This window comes from Festucalex cinctus, chromosome 4 (genome assembly GCF_051991245.1).
Source record: "Festucalex cinctus isolate MCC-2025b chromosome 4, RoL_Fcin_1.0, whole genome shotgun sequence".
NCBI classification, from domain to species: domain Eukaryota; kingdom Metazoa; phylum Chordata; class Actinopteri; order Syngnathiformes; family Syngnathidae; genus Festucalex; species Festucalex cinctus.
The window spans coordinates 21,010,000-21,031,901 of NC_135414.1; the positions used below are offsets into that span (position 1 = coordinate 21,010,000).

The window sequence follows — 21,902 nt, forward strand, 5'->3', positions numbered from 1 at the left end:
TGTCCTCCTGCTAGAGACTATTTTTATCATCTTCCTCTTTGTCCTCCCTGTGAGATGTCGCCTTGCCGGCGGCCGATCAGGTCGGCCATTATTCTGAAGCTCAAAAAGGGCTGTCTGTCCGGACCCGGCTTTTTTGGGGAATGAAGTTGTCTGGTAGAGCTGGCGGCGGCCGCGACCAAGCCGCTGCCGGGCGCCGTCTTTTTCTCCTCATCCTCACGTCGGCGCTACAGATGACTCTGTTGTCTTGTGCTGGAATGGGGATGAATAAAGTGCCTCGCAGACAGAAGCCCCGTTAAAAACACATCCATCCACTGGCTTCAGAGCCGGGCCAGATGAGGCACTTTGAAACGCAGAGCTGCCTCAAGGGGAAGCGTCTTAGTGCAGGTTTTTGTCAGTTGCAGGAAGACAACCAGAATTAAAACCATTTGGGAGGTTTTGGTTCGTTTGGGATTTCTGTGCCATTTACTGGCCGTATATGAAGATACTATGAAGGAGTATTAGGGCTACATTGAACAGAAAAATATATACTACGAGAGTAAAGGCAATGCAGCTTTATTTATATAGCACATTTCATACACAAGGCAAATCAGTGCTTCACACAAGCAAAGAAAAAATCACAACAGTTAATGACATTCAGAACCAAAGCAATGAAAAGTAGCTTAACAAATTAACGAAAACATTGTACATTTACAACATTTAAACATATTAACAGAACAGAAGACTTTAAAAATGTTTTAACGTATGGGAAAGAAATGAAAATAGGCTTTCAAAAAGACTAAAGGCCGTGCTGTGAAGTTGATTTCAAAATGTTTAAAAGACCTTAATCAATGGGTATGGGAAAAGAAACAAAAATAAAGAAAAAAAAGTTTTTAACCTGGATTTAAAAGCATTTACGCCCAAGGGTTGATTTCACTTCTTTTGTGAGCGTATTCAATTTGTGTGCTGCAAAACAGCTAAATGCTGCTTCACCATGTATGCTTTGAACTCTCATTTTGTCGGAAAAAAAAAAAGATGAATATTGAATAATGTTTTATTATTATTATTATTATTATTATTTTTTGACAAAAAGTCAGCATAAAGAAGAATATTTTTTTATTTAGAAAAAGTGTAATATAAGGATAAAGTTTTTTTTTTTTGTTAGACATATAATACAATACTGTATGTACCGCAATAAATCAAACCACAGTATTTTTTATCCAAAAAGGTATCAACAGAATTCCAACTACACCACTAATAATAATTCCTATATTATCATCTGTCCATCTCACTGTAGACAAATGTCGCCATCCGCACTTGATATTAAGATTCCAACACGAGGCACTAAAAAACAGTAAAGAAAATATTGGAAACAATAACCCATCCACAAATTAAACATATCAAGACATACTATAAAAGGATTGTTTGCCATTGTTGTTAGTTGTCTAACAAACTCGCTTGCTTGATTAGCTAGCAGCTAAGCAACAAGAAAGTCCATTATTAGTTGACTCTTTAAAAGGAGTGAATGAAGCTGTCAGTCTTAGTCCCTGCTAATCCAAACACATATGTTTTAATTACTAATTGTTTAGCAGCCGAATTTAGGTTTAACCTAATTAAAATCTGCTTGTAATAGGATCTTCTTAACCTCATTAACATACATCGGGCATACATTAAAACGTCCCCTCCGTCTGGGGCTTGCCCTCACGTTCGCTTGTGCACACATCGCCTCCTCCACACCTTCCATCTGCTTTCGACGCAGAAAACCTCACGCATCCCTTCTCTTCTCGCTGAATGATGGCGCCATCTGCTCTTTTGGGAAATTAGAGGCAAATGCGCAGGGGCAAAGCGCCCCCAGCGAGCGCTACCCGCCGGGGGAATAGAGGAAGGCAATCTGCTGCAAAACTTGTCTGCATGCGTGATGCGCCGTGATGGCCTTGATGGACTTTGAAACATGCTAAAGGCTAACGCGGTGATGCTAAGCATGAGAGCTGACACCTGCTTATTGTTCATTTGTTTGGACATTTTGGCTTTATGGTCTATATATTATTTTATTATTTTTTCATAGCTTGAAGTGAACAATAAGCATTCATTTTTGGAGATACCTGTTTCTTTGTTGTTGTTTTTTTTTTTTTTTTTTTTTTTTACTATTTATCGGCAGTCTGGAGCGCTGATATTCTGACAGTGCCAGTCAAAACTGAACTGAGGAGTTTTTATATCAGATCTAATGTACAGTTGTACCGTTGTGCAGGTGTACCTAACGAAGGAGCCTGACGTCTTGTTCTCCCACCTCGACAGGACTTCCAGCTGCTGTACGAGGAGGCGCGCTACTACCAGCTGATGCCCATGATCAAGGAGCTGGAGCGCTGGAAGCAGGAGCGCGAGCAGCGGCGCATGGCGCAGCCCTGCGACTGCCTAGTGGTGCGCGTGGCGCCCGACCTGGGCGAGCGGATCGCCCTGAGCGGAGAGAAGGTCCTCATCGAGGAGATCTTCCCAGAGACGGGAGACGTTATGTGCAACTCGGTCAATGCCGGCTGGAACCAGGACCCCACCCACGTCATCCGCTTCCCCCTCAACGGCTACTGCAGGCTCAACTCCGTGCAGGTAACGCAAGTTTCCCGCAGTAATATTCATTTGGGGCAAAATCTTGTACCTCCAACATGGCGACTTTTCACAAGAGCCCCAAAACGGTATTAACATTGCATCATCAAAGAGAGCAAGCCATTTTCAACACTTTAGATTGGTCGATAATTCTTAAAAATGACACCCACACACACGTGTGGACATACCAAAAGTATAGATCTTTGAAAACATCTGACATTTGCAAAATTATGAGTGGTTAAAAGTATTATTTTTTGTAATTGTTACACTAGTTGAAGATTTCAACTGATCTTTGACTTGTGACTGGATGGATAGATTCTCACTTTTAAGAGTGAGGGTTTTAAGTGAAAGCAAAACCGCAATTGATTAGCTTGTACTTGTAAGTCTCAAAGCTGTCATTTTGTCGTTGGCTATTCAAAATTATATGGAGTGGGTGTTTATCTTACACATTTTAACACATATGTTGAGAGAGAGAGAGAGAGAGAGAGAGAGAGAGAGAGAGAGAGAGAGAGAGCAAAGATAACACAAAAATATTCTACCAACTAGTGTTTACAGTACCAAATCCTGTTTTTCCAAACTAACGAGCTTTTTATATCCCATTATACAGCAATAAATATTCCCACAGATGAACCTACTGCTGTTGTAACTTTCTGTGGGTTTAAAAAGCAGGATTACAATGAATAACATTAAATAATTTTCAACAAAAACTCGGCTGCTCTGAAATACAGTTCAGTACTTCCTGTTTTGTTCTTCTTCTTTCAATCATAAACTAAATAAGTATGTCACCATCTAGTGGTTGAAAGTGGAATTATAGTGCACCCAATGTAGAGGAACGTTAGACCAAAATTTCTTAAGACTACAAAAGAATCCCGCGAAATAGAGGGACTTACACGCAAAACATTTTGTAAAAGAAATCCCAAGAATACGAGACAATTTTGCCCGGCCACAGTCCCGTCTATGAAATCCATTTCCATGTACTCACAGTCGCATATTTGGTGGGGTGGGGGGTATTTTTCCAGTTGTGTTGCCCGCAGAGCAAAATATCAGCCTCACACCACGGGCTCCATGCAACACACTCCATTGCTCACACATACACACAAGGCTCCTTTCACCGCCTCCAGCACCCAAAGAGAGCCTCTCCCAGGCAACACTCTGACACCTCCACCTCCCTCCCCACCTACACCCCCCACCCACCCTCCTCCACCACCTCCAGGGAAGGAGAGCGGAACGAGCGGGACAAAGCACGCGTGGACTGCGGCCATGTTTCCTGCGAAAAAACAGAAAAAAAAGAACGCGGAAAAGGGCTGGAGGAGGAAGGGGGGGGGGGGGGGGGTTGGTTGGTGCAGGGGAGGAATGATATGCATAATTTACACTTTACTCCTTTTTAAGACAGAGCTCCTTTTTAAAAAAAAAAAAGAAAAAAAAAAGACTCCAATATAACAACGCCCAAGGCCATTGAAATACACGTATTGCATTTTTTAATACCATACTTACAATTTCTCAAACAGCCTCAACCGGTTTATACTTCTTTTATAGATTTTTAAATGACTTGCAATATAATTAATTGGCGGCATCAACTAACACAACATTTCCCCACTCTGTTTACCAGCCAGCATGATTACGGGACGGAGGCGGTGCATCGCAACGCTTTCAAACGCTTTCAAACGGGCTCGCTCGTGCTTTTAGATGAGGCGAGCGTGGGTAAAATTTCCTCTAACGGCCGCTAATGCTGAGAGGACTGTTTGATCCAAGAAGTTATTACATTTTTACGACTCTCAATACCTGCATCAGGCCGGGAGCTGCTTTTATTCCTACATATTGTCACTATCCTCAAAAAATAAAAATAAAAAATGTTCTTCCAAATTTTGTTATTTAAAAAAAAATAAAATAAAATAAAATAAAGTAGTATTTAATGCAGCTCCAAAGGTTGTGAATTTTATTTTTATTTGAAAAATTTTTTAAAAAACGTTTCTTGCTAATAAAAAAAAATGCTAATAAATTATGGAGACATTTCTGCATATTTACATAACTTTTTTTGTATTTCATATACAATATTTGGTAATGGACCAAAATTCTTTAACCAGGAATTTATTATATTTTGAAATTTGTTGTATTAGTTTAATTATGTTTGCTTGTGAGTATTCTCGTGTAGGTCATTTCAATCTTAAAATATGGATTCAATATCTCTTGAATGATCTCATGCAGCCTGCTTGGATGAGAGGTAAAACCTCTTTGAATACAACCAGAAGGGTCAAGTTGTCAATTTTCATTAAAGTCCACAGATTGATATCATCATTCCAGTCCCAATTATTGGCAAAAAATCTTTTTTTTTTTTTTTTTTTTTTTTTTGTAATTGGTGAGACTTTGTGAAACTTGCTTTGTGCACGCCCGGTTAACACTTGTCAAAGTGAATTTGATACAAATCGGTTTCAAATTTGCGGAAAAAAACTGAAAGAAAAAAAACTGCTTTCCAATTTTTCTAAATCTAATATTATAATTTATACTTGTATTTTTTGTATTTATGTATTTATTTATTTATTTATTTATTTATTTATTTAACATTTAATGATAATAGTAGTTTTTGTTTCCTGCTCCAGAGAAGACCTGCAGTTCCTCTGCCTTCTTGTAAGGCATTCAGGTTCCATTTCCTGACATTAACAACTATACATAGAGTAGATCCAAGTCACGACTTTGGCCTCAAGGATTCAAAGCCACATGGTACGTTTCAGTGTAAGCGGAGATCTTTCCAAACAAGTCCGCCACCGCCGCCGCCATTGTTCCCACGGGCTAAAAGAAGGTTAGCAATGTAATCCCGGTGTTAGCCGCCAGACAATAATGCTTGTCATCTGATTACAGTACGGGCTCCCCACCCAGGGGAAGGCACGCAACCACACCCTGCCCACAGAGGATTGCTTATTGTGGGGGGTGGTAAAAGACGGGGCTGTCTGGGACAAGGTGTTTAGGATGTCCTGACAGGAAAGATGACAATTGAGGAAGTCAGGATGGAGCTCGAAACATCTGGCTCAGGGATTAGCAGTTTGGGAAATCATGCAGGTCCGAATTGTAGTTTTGAGAAGGTGGAGTGTTCAAATTCGACAGGCAAAATTTTCATGGGCGCAGCACTTCACATATGCTGCTCATCCTACAAATGCATGTTCCTTACAAATGTTACATGGTTTGAAATTTCTTAAACCTTTAACCACATTTTCCATAAACAATGTGTATATTACAGTATGGAGGAAAATCTTCATGTTTTTTTAGCATTTAGCCTACATTTTACCAATATATTTGAACGGCTTTGAAGTACGTTTCCACAACATAGCCTAAATTGAAACTGTTTACTCCACTAAAGGCATGCTTATACGAAAATGAATTTAGAAGTAATATTCAGAGAGAAAAAAGTGTTGTATTAGTGGAAAAAAATACTTTTATAAGAATAAAGTCACAAACTCATTAGGAGGAAACAATTTTACATGCATAAAATCATACTACAATAAAACAAGTAATATTACATATAAAAAGGTATCATTTTACAATAATCTTTACTTTTCTCATAAAATTTGGACTTTATTTTTCCTCAAATTAGAAAAAAAATCACACATTTTTCCCTCCATAAGACTGAAAAAAAAAAAACTTGTATTGCACTTCAAAATGTTTGCTTTGTTCTTATTTACTGCAAAACTGATATTTATGTTTATGTACAGCACTTTGTATACAGCAATGCCTGTTCTTAAAGCGCTTTATAAATAAAGTCGAGTTGAGTTGAGTTGAGTTGAGTTGAGTTGAAATTGTGCAATCTTGACTTAATTCTATTAATAAAATAATGATTTTGACCTTGTAATAAAACATTCTTCAAAAATCACACTTTTTAGAAATCAGAATAGTATGACTTTGTGGTTGTAATTTATTTTATTTATTTTTTTATTTGATAAAATTACACTCTTCTGTAACATTCCCCTTTTCCCCATAACATTATTACATCATTCTCATAAGTGTAAACTATTTTTTTATCATAATATTACAATTTTATTACTGTAAAATGCCTTTCCCCCTATTGTTATGACACTATTCTGGAAAAATAAAATTTTTCGCTGAATGTTCTGTTCTGACTTTATTCTCATAAACATTTTATCCTTGTTAGATCGTTATTGAAATCTCAAGAAATTTCTTTCTTTCTACTAATACACTTTAGTGTCATAAAATTACACGGTTTTCTCATATTACTTTAGTTTCTTCAAATTACCTTTTTCCCCCACTTCATTCCCATGAAAAAAAGCACACTCCTAGTAGTATCGCTCTTGTATCACATATGACATAATCAGAAGTTGTACGTTTTTCTCCTATTGTAAAACTTTTTTTTCTTCTAATATCATGACTTTCTTATGAAGTGGCAATATTTTTTTATCTGCAAACATGACTTTATTGTCGTAAAAGGATGTGACAAAAAAAAAAAAAAAAAAGATATGTGCATATTCTTGTTCGGGTGACAAGCCACTCCTTGACTCGTGAATCCCCGTCAAGTCATGAGTGGAATTTGTAGGGATTAATGCAAACCACCTGCACTCTGATGTCTTTCCAGTGTGGAAGGAAAAAGACAACAGCAAAGGCGCTTAACAGAGGGAAAACATTTAGGCAGACTTACAAACACACACACACACACACACACACATGGAGACGGACACAATGGCTCATACATCACAGTGATGAAGCGCTCACATCAGAGCACAGCCAATCCGTCCTTCATCAATGTGACAGTGGTGGCGAAGGGGCCCTTGTCCCCTCCCCTGCCACTGCCGCGACCAACGCAACCCGCCGCAACACCCTTTGACATGTCACACTACACACACTACAAGTCCATCAATCTGAAATAGCGCTCAGACAAATACTCGCACACACAAATACCAAGTGGTGCTCCTTGATAGGATACAGCTTGCCACATTGCAACATGGTTTGTTTGTCTCTCTCTGTCCGTATCCAATCTATCTATCTATCTATCTATCTATCTATCTATCTATCTATCTATCTATCTATCTATCTATCTGTCTGTCTGTCTGTCTGTCTGTCTGTCTATCAGCGCGCTAGCTATTTATGTAGCTAGCTAGCTATCTATGTAGGTGGCTATCTATCTATGTAGCTATTTAGCTAGCTATGTAGGTTTTTGTTTGTTTGTTTGTTTTTTGAGCAATTATACACAAACAAACAAGGCATATTTGTATCATCAAATGACAAGTTACTTGACACAGACTGAGCATAAGCACTCTTGAGCTAGCTATGTAGATAGCAGGCAGGGTGATGGTTGTGTTAGTCCCATCTTGGTCAACTGACCTAAACGACTTCAGGTCTACAGCTACTCTGTAATGTGCTTCATATAAGACTGTATTACACCTCAAGGGATTTATTTGTCACATGTTAAATTGTACAGTATTAAATCCCATGCAGCAATGTGTCAATCAACTTTCATCCCACATGCGTGTGCGCGTGTACTCTGGCGACCATCAATATTACATCACGCTCTGCTTTTCAGTCTTTGATTGCGACGTTGAAAATATACATATGTGATGCTGAGAGGTTAGAGGAGTGAGGCTTGGTATGCATTCGCCGTCCTCGTTTGAGGTTGAATGACGGCTCAGCCAGGCGGCTTCGGGGTGGGCGGATGCGAAAAGGAGCTTGATGATGTTTCACGTGTTTAGGGATGGTTGTTTACTTTATTGCACAAAACTTACTGACCTATTTGTGCACTTGACAAATTACGGCTGTCACAAACTAATCTTTTTATTAGACTCGATTATGACATACATTTATTGTCCTTTTTTAGTTTAAAGGGAACCCAAACCCTTGATGGACATTTTTGTGACCAGAAGAATGCTCCCATTAGCAACAAACTGTCTTTGCGGAAACACGGAAAGGGCCAGACATTGGTTCTGGGCATTGCAAATGTTTTTTTTAAATATTGATTCTGATTTTCAGACATTAATTTTGGCATCGACCAATTTTTGTTGTTGACTTAATTGGGTTAGCAAACTTTTTTCCCCCCAGCTTTGAAGCAAAATACTCCATATATTTAAAAAAAAAAAAAAAAAAACACACTAAAACTAATAAAAATCCAACTAATATGAAACTTTTTTTTTTTTATCACCCTACCTCTTACTGTAAGACAAAATCAGTTTGAAGAGGATCACATACAGTATGATCTCTTGCAGCCAATCAAAGTTGACGGTTCAAACCTTGTATTGTTAATCCTCCTGTGGCACGGATGTGCCGCGTTAAAAGCTTGAATATCCTCAAGTGTTGAGATGTATAACATCCTAAAGTCTTGCCACGGATTTGCGATAAAAGTCTTTTTCCCCACACTATCTTTATTGATCAGGCCCAAAGACGCGCGCGAGTCCCACATGTGTGAAAAGTGTGACACGCAGAGGGAGAAGAAATGCAATGTGATGCAACCATTAAAGAAGCCAATGTAATATCATTTCCATAATCGTTCGCCTGTCATGGATTTAAAAAAAATAAATAAATAAATAAAAATGTTAGGGGGGCCAGGGGTAGATGCTTGGGCAGGTCTCTTAATTAGCCAATCCTCACCATCAGCTGTTTGCTGTCCCTTCTGTTTCGTAAAATTGGTGGCCAATGCCGGGGGCAGCAAAGGGGGAGGAGGAGGGGAAGACATCAGGAAACACTCCCAACTTTGTAGAGGAAGTTGAAGTGCGTATATTTGTCTTTTAAATACTGCGTCCATGTTTGCACATTAGGCACATTAGTGTGTCCTAATAGTGTCCTCGTGTATTGACGACAAATAAGGTATCGATGCCAATGAGCTACTGTATAGTGACAGACAGGTCTAAAAATACAATTATGTACTTTATTAACTTCAATTTAGGAGTAAATTGAGATGAGTTTTTCATTGTTTCAGTAAACAATGGCCCCCTGCATACTCATCTACTTTTTGTTGTTTTGTTTTATTTATTTTTTTCCAATATTGTTTTTCAATATTTTAAAATGTTTTGGGAATTTTTTTTAAATAATTTGGAGGGAGGGGGGTTGAATAAATTATTATTATTATTTGTTAAATATTATTTTTTCGGATTATTGTTGTCCCCACTGCATTTCAATTGGTGTCAATTCTACACAGATTCATACACAGGCCAGTCGGGTCGTCCATGAATAGCAGCAGGAATAATAAAATTTGGGGAACCAGTTGAATGGCGGTTAGCATGTCTACCTTATTTGTAAGGTTCTGGGTTCAGATGTTGTCTCCAGCCTTCCTGTGTCTATTTTACGGCCCTTGTTTTCATTCCCAGTGCAAGTCTAGCGCAAAGCGCAGTCTAACTGTGCACATGGGTTGGAGTTTTCTTAATTTTGGGATTTTCATAGACTTTGCACATGTTGATTTGGGCGTACCTTTGCTCTGTTGTGCTTTGTTGTGGGATGGAATGCAGTCGACTCCCAGTCAAGTGAAGAGGCTCCCCTCATTCCCATTAAAATCAGGGCGGTGGGATCACATATTCAGGATTTGGCACCAGCAGATTCACTATTCAGGGATTTATTTATTTTTTTGTATATATTTTTAAATTGTTTTTTTTTATATTTATTTTTATTTTATTTCAAGGAGAACACATATTGGGTCTTTATCAGTGTTTTTTGGAGAATTGTTTGGGTTAATTTGATTTTATTTTCCCTCTGATTTTTGCGATTTATGGGCACCTGCAACATCGTCGTATCAGCCTGGACACCTCGTGTTAGCTTAGCTTAGCGCCGCGTTAATGATGAACAAATTCCAGAAAGTCTCTCAGATGTTTTTTTTTTTTTTTCCCAAGCCATCCATCATCAGTCAAAACATGAGCCGCGTGTCATTACGGCGTTCACGCGGTCACGGAAAGGAGGCCGGGGCACTCCTGCACTATTGATGACATCGTCCGGCACCCGATTGGCCGGCCGCTTGCCAGGCCACGAGCTCAAAGGGTTGCGCAGAGTGCGAGGCGAGGTGCGTTCGGAGGTGATTACTGGAGCTCCTAATTTGAGTAATGAGGCCGGAGTGAGACGAGTAAGCCGCCGAGGGGGTTGGGGGCGGGGCACGTGTCGGGAATAAGGATGAGCAAAACGGGAAGCCTGATGCTAACTAGCTAGGATAGACATACATTGGTGTTATTCCTAAATGTGTCTTTCCGTGCGTGTGTTCAGGTCTTGGAACGTCTCTTCCAGAAAGGCTTCAGCGTGGCGGCGTCCTGCGGCGGCGGCGTGGACTCATCGCAGTTCAGCGAGTACGTGTTGTGCCGCGAGGACCGGCGGAGTCTCTCCATCAACACGCCCATCAGGATAAAACAGGAACCTCTGGACTAGAACGAACGGGGACGCTCGGTCGGTCTCGGACCGCCTGGCCGAATCCAACCGACCACCAACATCCGCACCCGAATACGAACTAGCAGAGGCTCGTCCAAACCTCTGAGGGGAATGTAGACGCAAAAAAAAACAAAAAAACAACAACAAAAAGTTCTGCCCAAAGAGCAAACAAACACGAGCAGCTTACTTGAAACTTTTGGACCATCAGGACCGCCACCACACATCAAAAGTTTTTTACCCGCAAGAGGACGGACACTAATCCGTTGTGAAGTGTCTTCTTCTTAACTCCAATATGAAGGATGGACGCTATTGTGTTGGTTACTCCAAGCTTGTTGGGAGGGAGCTTTTTTCTTTTTTTTTTTTGGCAGGAAGTGACTGGCAATTCGTTTGTTTGTTTTTCTTTCCCTGGTTTTGTCTTTTTTTCCCCACACACAAAATGTCGATTTATGTTCGCGTTTAACATATCACCAGGGGACTTTGAGTCACAATTTTCATGAATGTTAAAAAGAAAAAGACAAAAAAAGACGCCAATCGTTTACCAGTATGTCTCGTCAAGCAGGAGGTGTACTCTAAATGTTTGTAAACTTTTGATTTTTTTGCACTTAATCGTCACCCATGTTGTCATCATACCATGTCCACAGATACACAGGTATTTTTTATTTTTTTTTAATTGTTCTATATTAGTACTATTTTATTTTCCCCAACCAAAAATACAATCCATTGCTAATCAATAAAAAAATAAATAAATAAAAAACAGGTTATCTATACATTTATTTTACTTCCCCTTCCCCAACATAAACATGCAAAACCCCTATGTCTTAAGGCTTTTTGTTTGTTTTTGTTTGGGTTTTTTTCCGGAGCAGTTTTGAGAATCAATAACTTCATTTGAGGAGCAACTTTGGAATTTTGTGGAGCAATTTTATTTTTCAGGTTAATTCCAGGTAGCCAAAGGGATGTTTTTTTTTGTTTTTGTTTGTTTTTTAAACAAAAATATGACAATAAAATGAATGAACATATTTTCTTTCCATATAGTATTTATAATAAAGAATTTTTAATATTTATATTTTTACCCAACAATTAGGTCAACAACTCCTCCCCCTACTACTACTACAAATTATAGTAACATATTTTTTTTGTACTTATGTTCTTGAGTAAGCATACAAAACAGTAACATTCAACAGGTTTTATCCAATCAGAAGTTGGAAGAAAGCCAAAAAATGTACACAAGAGGGGAATCTTTTGCACTGTAAAAGAATAATCAATTTAAAATATGGTAATACTATAAAATTAAGTCATTTCATTTGCAAAAAAATTAAATACCTGCGTTAGTGTGGACATGCTCAAGTTATTTGAAACTACACTGTAGGTACCAAAGCTGACAGGGTGCATATTTTATTGATTGTAAAGTTGTTGTTTTTTTGTTTTTGTTTTTAACAGCGTACTAAAAATCAAATAAAATCTAAATGGGTGTGTGCAGCTCCAATGCTCATCACTGCTTAAGTGATTGCCAGTCCACAGTAGAGCCACCAACTTTCCATCTTATCAGATTAGTGGAGAAGTGAGCGTCTTTTTTTTTTTGCCAAGATATATTGTTTTTTTCCCTATTTTTTTTTCCAAAGAGCGGCCGTGGGCGGCCGTGTTTTCACTCCATCAAAGCGCAGGGCCTGTGTGTCATGTTCCACATGCTCTTTGTTGCTTTTCACGCACACTGATGGGAGAGATTGCATTTTTGTGGCTGCTTTTTTTTTTTTTTAATTGTCTCCCCGAATTGGGAGACATATGTTGGTAGTGTCGGCCCTCCGCACTCCCAACAAAGCAGTACAGGCTCTTCTCCATGGGGGGCGCTCTTCCAATGGAACGACACTTTTCACCGGGACTTTGGAGCTCACCGTGTTGGGCTCTGGCGCCAGTGGAAATAAGGACGCACAAACGATTCCTCCGGGAATGACTTTTTCCAGGGTTCAATTTTAACCCGTTAAAAGACGCTGTTTTCTTCTCCGTGGGGTGTTATTTGGTTTGGCAGCAATAAACGCACCCCTTCCAAATACTCACTATATGAAGTCATGGGCCAGTGCTCGGCAGACCTGATTATTCGGACTTGTGTTTTTACCATTTAAAAAAAAAGAAAAAGAGCAAAAAATAAAGGCTTAAAGTGTCACGTGTACATATGGACTGAAGCGTTTTAAAGGGTATAATAATAATGTATATTATTTAAAGTGTTTAAAAACAATTAGACTGTGGTATTAAAGGGCATGTGTTCATTTTGCAGTGTCTTCATTTGACTTTTCTGGCATATTTGCGATAATAAAAGGATGTACTGTATTAGCCTGTGTGACTTCTTCCTTTTGCTGTATTCATACTGAAAATATTGTCTGCCCGGTGTTATTTTTTTAACACTTTCTCCTGGATTTGAATATTTTTGGCCTGGTCCGAATACTTAAGATGCTTTACACATTTTAATGCTGAAGAAATGAACACAAGACAGTGTCTTAGTTTAGTAAACAGCTTATTTATTCCTTTATAAAATAGGTACAAATACATCAGTATTGTTTGTTTGTTGTTTTTTTGTCATTTCACACAAACAGGAAAATTCAAAGATATGTACAAGAGTTTACCAAAAATAACGTGGTTCTAATAAACACATAGGTCTTGTAAACAGTATTTACAAAATATCCTTACAGTGAAACTTATTTTTCCCATATTTTTTTCTCCTTTTTTTTTCTTTTTCTTTTAATATTGTCCCAAGGTTTTGGCTAAAAAGCTGCAAGCGGTAAAAATGGCAAAAGCAAATGAGATTATTATTAATATTATTTAAAAAATAAGAACAAAAATCAGTCGAGATTGATGCTGTTGTGCTTGTCAAAGAGAAGAAAATATAAGAACATGTGCATAAAAGCCAATTGATAAAAAAAAAAAATGTCAAAATATATTACAAGGTGTGACTTTTAAGGGAAAGTGTCAAAACTGTTTACATTTTTTAGCAATATTAAGCAGACAGCTTTAAATGCCAGCTAAAACAGGGACTTTATAAAAAAATAAAAAATGAATACAATAAAATAAAAGTGCTGTCAAAAGTCACAACAAAGCGCAACTAACCAACCGTTTGAAATATTTCAATTCATCCAAAGAGAAAAAACTGCATAGGCCGAGATATTACATTTAAATGATCAAACAAACAGAGGACGTACATTAATTTAACGTACACGTATGATTTTGCGTTTATACATTTATAAAAGCAATGCAACATGATGTGTAACAACAAGCCTGAATGTCTCACGCTTTCTTCACTGCATGGGAGTTGACTCATGTGCACTAAAAAAACAAACACTTGATGGACTTGAAACATTCTTTTCTTTTTTGTTGTTGTTGTTGTTCTTCAAACATTTGCCCAAACTGCAGTCATAAAAAAACAAAGTGTGTGGGCCGAACTTGTAACTACGGCAACCAGCCCATCTCGTAACAAACACTAACAGGTGAACTAAATAAAACTGGACGAAGGCGTATTTGAGGCCGCTGAAATGTTGATTTTTTATTTTTTTTAAATTCTAGAATACAGTCGTAATGTTATGAAAATAAAGCACCATGTCTTATTAAAATATACAAAGAATTCTTTTGAGAAAAAAGTTTATGTAATAGTAATATGTAAAAAAAAAAAAAAAGGTGCATAACAATAAGTGTGTAACACAGATTTTTCTTGAATAATAGTACTATTCATAAGATACTTTTTTGTGAAATGATTCTTGTTTCTGTCATACATTATGAGATTAACTAAGATTTTATTTTGGGGGATAGTCTTAAAGTCTAAACTATGTGTAGTTCATGGCAAAATATTATAAAGGAGGCATTTTTTGTTTTTTTCTCAGAACGTTTTGGAAAAGTTTTTAACATTCCGATAAATAAGGAGTAAGACTACTGATAAAAAATATTTTAATTTAGAAAAAAGTGGCAGCCAAAAAAGATGAGTGAAAAAATGAGAAATGTGGCAAATAAAGTCCTAATATTATAAGAATGAATATTATGAATATTAACTCATTCACTGCCATTGACGGAAAAAGACGTCAAATTATTATTATTATTTTTTTTCTGGGCTGGCAGTGAATGTGTTAATATGAATATTAGGCATCTGTGGAGCATCTTCAAATGCAAGATGGAGGAACACAAAGACATTTTCACTTAGGGGTGTTCTCGCTTTTGTTACCGGCATTTTGCTGAATTAAATGTACTAATTTAAGTGTTATTTCTGCAGTGTTGTCTAGTGAACACGTTTAAAATAATATTCACAAAAAAATGTACTTCTCTCTAATAAAATGGATTTTATATTCTCATAACATTACAACTTTTCGACGCAAAGTGTTGTTGTTGTCAGTGTGGCCCTAATGCACCTACATAAAACTGATCTAAAATGTGTTGATATTAAATATTCACTTTCATAAAACTTATAGTTGATTCATTCTGTTGGACTGTAAACTGGAGAAAAAAAAATAGAAATGTAACTGAACTATTTACATTGACGGCGAGGGAAATGTGTTGTTGAAATCTTTACTGACACGCGGCGGGTCAATAAATACTTTCCTTCGACATGATTGGCTGTGAAAATGTTTTGAAAAACGCACGGCGGCCTTCAAACGTGAAAGTGGAAGCCGAGCGCACGTTATGGAGACGACGAGCTGACACCTGATCCGAAGGCACGTGGCTGGAGGAGGAGGAGGAGGAGGCGGGGCCAGGCTACTTGAGGAGGGCGCGGTAGAGCAGCAGCGAATGGGCCGTGTCTCGCTCCTGCTCCATGTAGAAGATGAAGTCCCTGAGGTTGACGCGGGTGATGCGCTGGCGGGCGTACTGGCGAGATGACGACGAGGGCGCCGACGACGAGCCGGCCGGCGAGCCCGCCGCGCCGCCCGAGAGCTGACCACAAAAGACAAACCGGGAACAAAATTTGCATCACTGATATGCTCGTGAAGCCACACGGGGAAAAAAAAAGTAGCCAGTCAACGTTTCAGTGATGACGGCCTAGGTTGTATCAATAATTAATGACATATATGAAGACACTGACCTTGTTAATTATTTTTCACAATTCGGAAACAAATAAATACCAATGTGCAACACTTTATGCATTTAAAAAAAGAAATATCTCCTTTGTTAATATTTTCAAATGATGATTAATAGATTGTATTGCAAAAAAAAGTCTGGTTTTTGGAAGTAATTTTTTTGGCGCTTTGTTTTTATTGAATTTTTTAAATGTATTTTTTTTTTGTTTATTTTATGGAGTGATTTAAAAAATATCGATTTTTCCAGTTTTTTTCATATCTGTTTTCCAGAATTTTCCTGTTTTTTTGGGGGGAAAAAAAATTGTTTTTCAGAATAACTTTTCCCTGTATTTATTTAAAAAATAAAATAAAATAAAAATAATTATGACAACCCCCCCCCCTCTCAAAAAAAAAAAAAAAAGCAGAAAAAATTAATGAAAAAAAGGGTTGTTTTTTTGTTTTGTTTTTTTAAATAATTTTCTTCTGCTTTTCAGAATTTTATCCAGTTTGGAATTTTGTTGTCTTTTTTTTTATGACAAAAAAAAATCCAAAAACAAAGAAAAAAATTATTTAAAAAAAAATATTCAGAAAAACAGAAAAAATATTCAATAAAACAGAAAAATCAAGTTTTGAAAAACGTAGTTTTCGAACATTTTCCTGAAGGGGGAAAAAAATGTGTTTTTGTTGTTGTGTGTTTGTTTTTTTAATCAGTAAAAAAATATTGTTTCTGGAAAGAAAAAAAAAACATGCCTCCCTCAAAATTAAAAACTATTTAAAAAAAATCTATTTTCAAATATTATTAAAAATATATATAAAATGCTTCTTTTTTTTCCAAGAAATTTCCTTGAGAAGTCATATTTTTCAGGGGGAAAAAAAAAAGTATTTCTTTCACGAGAAAATGCCATGTGTTCCATGGGGAATTCAAAAGTAACGCATTTTTCAGAAATCAAATTATGTACAAATTTGAATTTATTTGAGAAGTCTCTCTTTTAAAGGGCATATTTACTAGCCAAAAAAAAACAAACGAAAAACAAGGATTTTCCATTATTTCTCCGTACAGTGCTTTCCGTGTATATGTTGAGATTAAAAGTCAAAAGTAGACTAAACAAGAAACATTCCACGCTGGCGTTTCTGTTTGAGTTAGGTCATTTTATTGTCTTTTGGGATCGTTTCCTTGGTGAAGCACAACAGCGGGGCGTAAACAACGCTTCAGTATACTCTCCATTCACCACATTCCAGGAGTGTTGATGAATCGTCAAAATCATATACTGTATGAAATTTCAGATTATTTTGCCCTTCAGGCGATCTGAGGAAAACCTTGACAACAGCAGGGAAAACAAACCTTTTATGGCTTTTATGGCGAGCAGCAGTCGTTGCAAATAAACAATGCTACTGATCACGGCTTTTTGTATTTGCTGTTCTATAAAGAATGAACAAGGGTGGCGACATAGCAGCTGATGGGAATCAATTAGCGCGCATGAAAAGAAAGGTGGTCGAGTGCCAAGTTGAAGCGGGTAAACAAGACAAGAGTGTGGACAATTACGCTGATTGCAACCTTGTATAAACAAACAGCACACGGTGCAGACAGGACCTAATTGGTAACATGTGACGCATTCGTACTTCGGCTACGAATGGACTCGACAACCTTTACAACCAAACTTACCGTCAATTGCGTAGCAAATGTGGTTTCAGAGAGACGAGGAAAACATTGTAGTCTCCAGAAAAACTCATTTATTCATTCTAATCGTGTCAGTCGCATCGTGAGCATATGTGAAAGACGAGCGCGCCCACGGCCACGCCAATTACTGCCAATCACAAGTAAGCACGGTGACAGCGCAGTGGAGTCGACCAATCAAAGCCATGCGTCCACCTGGACAGATGGACAGGGACCGGCCGCGGGGGCAAAGGAAACGTTGAGTGTGGCGAGGAGCGAGTGACTCCCGCGGCGACGGGGGCGACGCTAGCCTCAAGTGACAGAAACGTACACAGAAAGGTCAGAAGCCGGCACGGGAAATTCCCGATTCTGTCCAAAAGCAAAATAAGCACACGAAAGTCACTACTTTGGTTTCCGTGGTGACCAAAAACAATCAGGAAATAACGTTGTGGACTTCAAACAAAAATGTTAACGTGAAAGCTGTGGAGGACCCAAACTGCCTAAATTAAATTAAATAAATGAATAAGCAAATAAATAAATGTGAAAATAAAAACAAATATAAAAAAATATAATTAAAAAATTAAAACACAAAAAATAAATATAAATGGAAATAAAAACAACAAAAACTATCATGTATAAAGTAAAAAATACAAAAAAAAAACCGATTCAAAACATAAAAATAAATATAAAAATAAAATAAATGTGGAAATAAATACAAAAATAAATATAAGTAGCTACTTTGGTTTCCGTGGTGACCAAGAACAATCGGGAAATAACGTCGTGGACTTTAAACAAAAATGTCAACATGAAAGCTGTAGAGGACCAAAACTGCCTAATTTAAATTAAATAAAATAAATAAATGAATGAATAAATAAATAAATAAATAAATAAATAAATAAAGACATAAATACATAAAAACGAATATAAAACATATAATTAAGAAATTAAACACAAAAAACAAATATAAATGGAAATAAAAATAAAAACTAGAATGTATAAATAAAGTAAAAATACAAAAATAAAAAACAAGATTCAAAATGTAAAAATAAATGTAAAAATAATAATAAAAAAATAAATGTGGAAATAAATACAAAAATATATAAATGTCAATCAATAAATAACGCTGTGCTCTCATATTTATTTATTTCATGCGGCAGACGCTGTCAGCATGAAATCTGTCCTAAAATGTTATTCAATTGAGGGTCAGTCCTAAGTACGTTTTATTTTTTATTTTTACTTTATTTTCATTTCCAGACCAGGGGTGGGCAAACCCGGTTTTCGAAGGCCAGAGTCCTGTTTTTCTTAGATGCATCCCTCCTCCAACACACCTGATTCAAATGATCAGCTCACCAGCAAGCTCTGCAAAAGCCTGATAATGATCGTGATCATTTGAATGGAATGGTAGCACAAAAAATACAAATCACCTAATGGAAACAGGTCACTACAAGTCAGATATTTTGAGAACCTATACAACAAAAAATGCACAAAAAAAAAAAAAGAAAAAAGAAAAAAAAAATAGAGTGCAGATCAAATATAACCTAACCCCATGGCTTGGTGGAAAGAGGAGACACCCCAGACCAAACTAAAAAAAAAGAGGACACTCAGATATTTCAGAACCCTTTACAATGGAAATGTAAAAAAAACAAAAACAAAACAAAAAAAGTCTACAACTGTCAGGTCACAGCGGGTGAAAGGAAAAGCGAAGAAGAGGGTAAAAAATGAGGAGCAAGTCGGATCCACGAGGCAAAAAACAGCATCTGTCATTTTATCTGTTGATGGTCGCTCCCAGGCGTCATGTCACATGACATATCCATCCTGCGGAACGCGCGGGAATACTTTCGATACATCGCTTCAGACGTTTGACTTGTTTGCAGGAACAGGAACGGAGCTCAGTGGACCTGAGTAGGAGGAGGAGGAGGAGGAGGAGGATGCGGGGAATTCTGCATGGAGGCCTTTACTTTTTCATACTTTCATTTATTGCTTTTCAAATTGTGCTTCATAACGTGGATGTTTAAAGCAGTAATGTTTTTTGCGGCATCTTTTTTTTTTTTTTTTTTAAATGTGGACATTAGACAATTATGTTGTTTTTCTCCCACTTCAGCAGGACTTTGTTAAGTCTATGATGTACTGTACAAAAGGTAGGCGTAACGAGCTGACACTTTAGACTATTTTCCTTTCAGACATGTACATGATGATTTGTCAGTAAATAGCCTCAAGTGAAATTATGTCTAAATAAATGAATAAACTGACACCAAGGTTATTTTAGTTAAGAAAAAAAACTGAAAAACTAAATTTGAAAAAAAAAAATTTCAACAAAATAAAATAAAAATGCTTTTAAGAAATGAAAACTAACAAACTAAATTTTATGTTTACAAAGCTGACTAAAATAAATTGTAATTATAGTGAGACTGTCCTTCATTTTAGTCTTTGGTAATTCAATTTAATGCATGAGCCTCTGGTGATGATTTTAAATGTGACTTTAAGTATATTTATTTCGATATTAACCGGAATGCAGTCGTTTGAAAGTGTGTCACACAAAAGTGACGTCATCTAGCATCAGCCAATAGAAAAGCACCTTCAGGCGACAATTTTGCGTGCTTGCCTTTTGGCTCTGATGGCTCGGCTCGCCTACTTTTTCATTTAACTCAGCTGACATGCAACGCTAAGTAAGAAAAGTGTTACTTTTTTCATTTTAACATGGTGTTTATTAAATATTGCACACAAGTAACAAGGAAACTAAACTAAGGATTTTTAAAATAACTAAATAAAACTAACAGAACCACCCTGAAAACTAAAACTAACCAAATGTAAAAAAAATAAAAAAAATAAATTAAAATGAAAATTCCAAAACTATAATAACCCCGACTGACACTGGTTCCTTCCTGTTAGGATGTTAGCACTACATGCTGCAAACCTACTAGTTACCCAATAACATTATTTACAAATATGGTTCCCTACATCTGTCGTAAAAACTGCCCACCAAATCATGCGAGCGACAAGCACAACAACCCCTAACAAGCAAATATGTCACCAAATCTGATGCCCCAGGTGACCAAATATGGTTCCTTGCCTTATAGAGCACGACATAACCGACCCCGTTTCCCGTCTTTCCTCCCGCTTCCGCTTGCTAGTCTCCAGCCGAGCAGCAGCGATGCTCGTAGGTGTCTCAAGGAATTTACATTGAGAGCTTTATTGTGTGAGGAGACGGAGGGTGGGGGGGGGCGAGCGTGCTTCTTGATGATCTCTGGCTTTGAACCCTGAGTGGCACCTGTGCCTTGATGCTGCAGCCAATATTGGATTTGGCCCAGGTCACAGCTCAGGGCGGTGGGTTAATGGCCCGCTTTGCCAGGCACACACTTCAGCACGGCCCCCGCCCCGGCCAACCTGCTGCCTCAGCACTACATCACACACACACACACACACACAGACGCACGCATGCACTTTTCTCCAGGTAGCTGCACGATGGCGAAGAATCTTGGCAAAGTGCAAAAATGCTCGACTGCATGGATGCTTTGGGGGAAAAAAAAAGAAGAGTGTAGTTCCCCCATGTTGGCTGAGAACTCGATAAGCCTTCATGATGCATTTGATGATGCAACATTGTTGTTATTACTTTGATGGCGGTTTAAAAAAAAAGATGTTAAACTCTAATGTCTCTGCTGGAGGCAAGAAGGACAAATACAGCAGAAGGGAGACAGACATAAATCATGTTTTGTTTTGTTTTGTTTTTTACTAAGTGGTATAGTTTAGTTCAGCTCGGTACGGTTTAGGATGAAAACCCCCTGATACGGCATGGTGCGTTAGATAAATGATAAGAAAATGCGCTGAAAAATGACAACTCGGTGGAAAGTACGGGTGAGGACGTCAAAGATTTCCCACACGATCGCCTCGACGCTGCATTTGAGCAAAGGAACGCTGCCTCATCCCTTTGCCGTATTTACAATGTCGAGTCCAATGCAACAACCCCACTGCCCCTGCCCTCACCCACCCCCCTTAATCTCTGCACTTGGCCCAAAACGTCTCTCTTACGGCCGCCATTAATCAGCACCAGAGACTTTTTTTCTTCTCTCTCTCTCGCTCTCTTGCATTGCCCTCCCCACCCCCCTCTTTGCCAAACGCCCACAGACACACTGGCTGAGGCCATTTTGAAAGAGTTAACAGATGTCGGCTGATTGGCCCCGGGCGCTCCAACATTGCCAGGGTGATGTATTTGATGTGGAGTTTATTCAGCTCTAATAAATGTATCAAGAATTATAATAATAATTCACAGATGTACACGAGCAGATTATAAGCCAGAGCACCTCTTTGAAGAAAAC

At 37.8% G+C, this 21,902-nt stretch overlaps 2 protein-coding genes across 11 annotated transcripts in view; one reads left to right on the top strand and one right to left on the bottom strand.

Annotated features, from left to right (window-relative positions):
* kctd15b (potassium channel tetramerization domain containing 15b) overlaps nucleotides 1–13,233 on the top strand; it is a 35,916-nt gene extending 22,683 nt beyond the window's left edge. For all 10 annotated transcript variants that reach the window (XM_077519651.1, XM_077519652.1, XM_077519655.1 and 7 more), the window contains 2 exons: nucleotides 2,272–2,577; nucleotides 10,753–13,233. In XM_077519651.1, coding sequence (XP_077375777.1) covers nucleotides 2,272–2,577; nucleotides 10,753–10,911 — 465 coding nt within the window. In that variant the 3' untranslated portion in view covers nucleotides 10,912–13,233. The remainder of the gene's footprint in view (nucleotides 1–2,271; nucleotides 2,578–10,752) is intronic.
* A 167-nt stretch (nucleotides 13,234–13,400) lies between these two features.
* The window catches only part of LOC144017768 (transcription initiation factor TFIID subunit 4), a 74,159-nt gene continuing 65,657 nt past the window's right edge, over nucleotides 13,401–21,902 (bottom strand). The window contains exon 15 of the mRNA XM_077519664.1: nucleotides 13,401–15,813. Coding sequence (XP_077375790.1) covers nucleotides 15,637–15,813 — 177 coding nt within the window. The 3' untranslated portion in view covers nucleotides 13,401–15,636. The remainder of the gene's footprint in view (nucleotides 15,814–21,902) is intronic.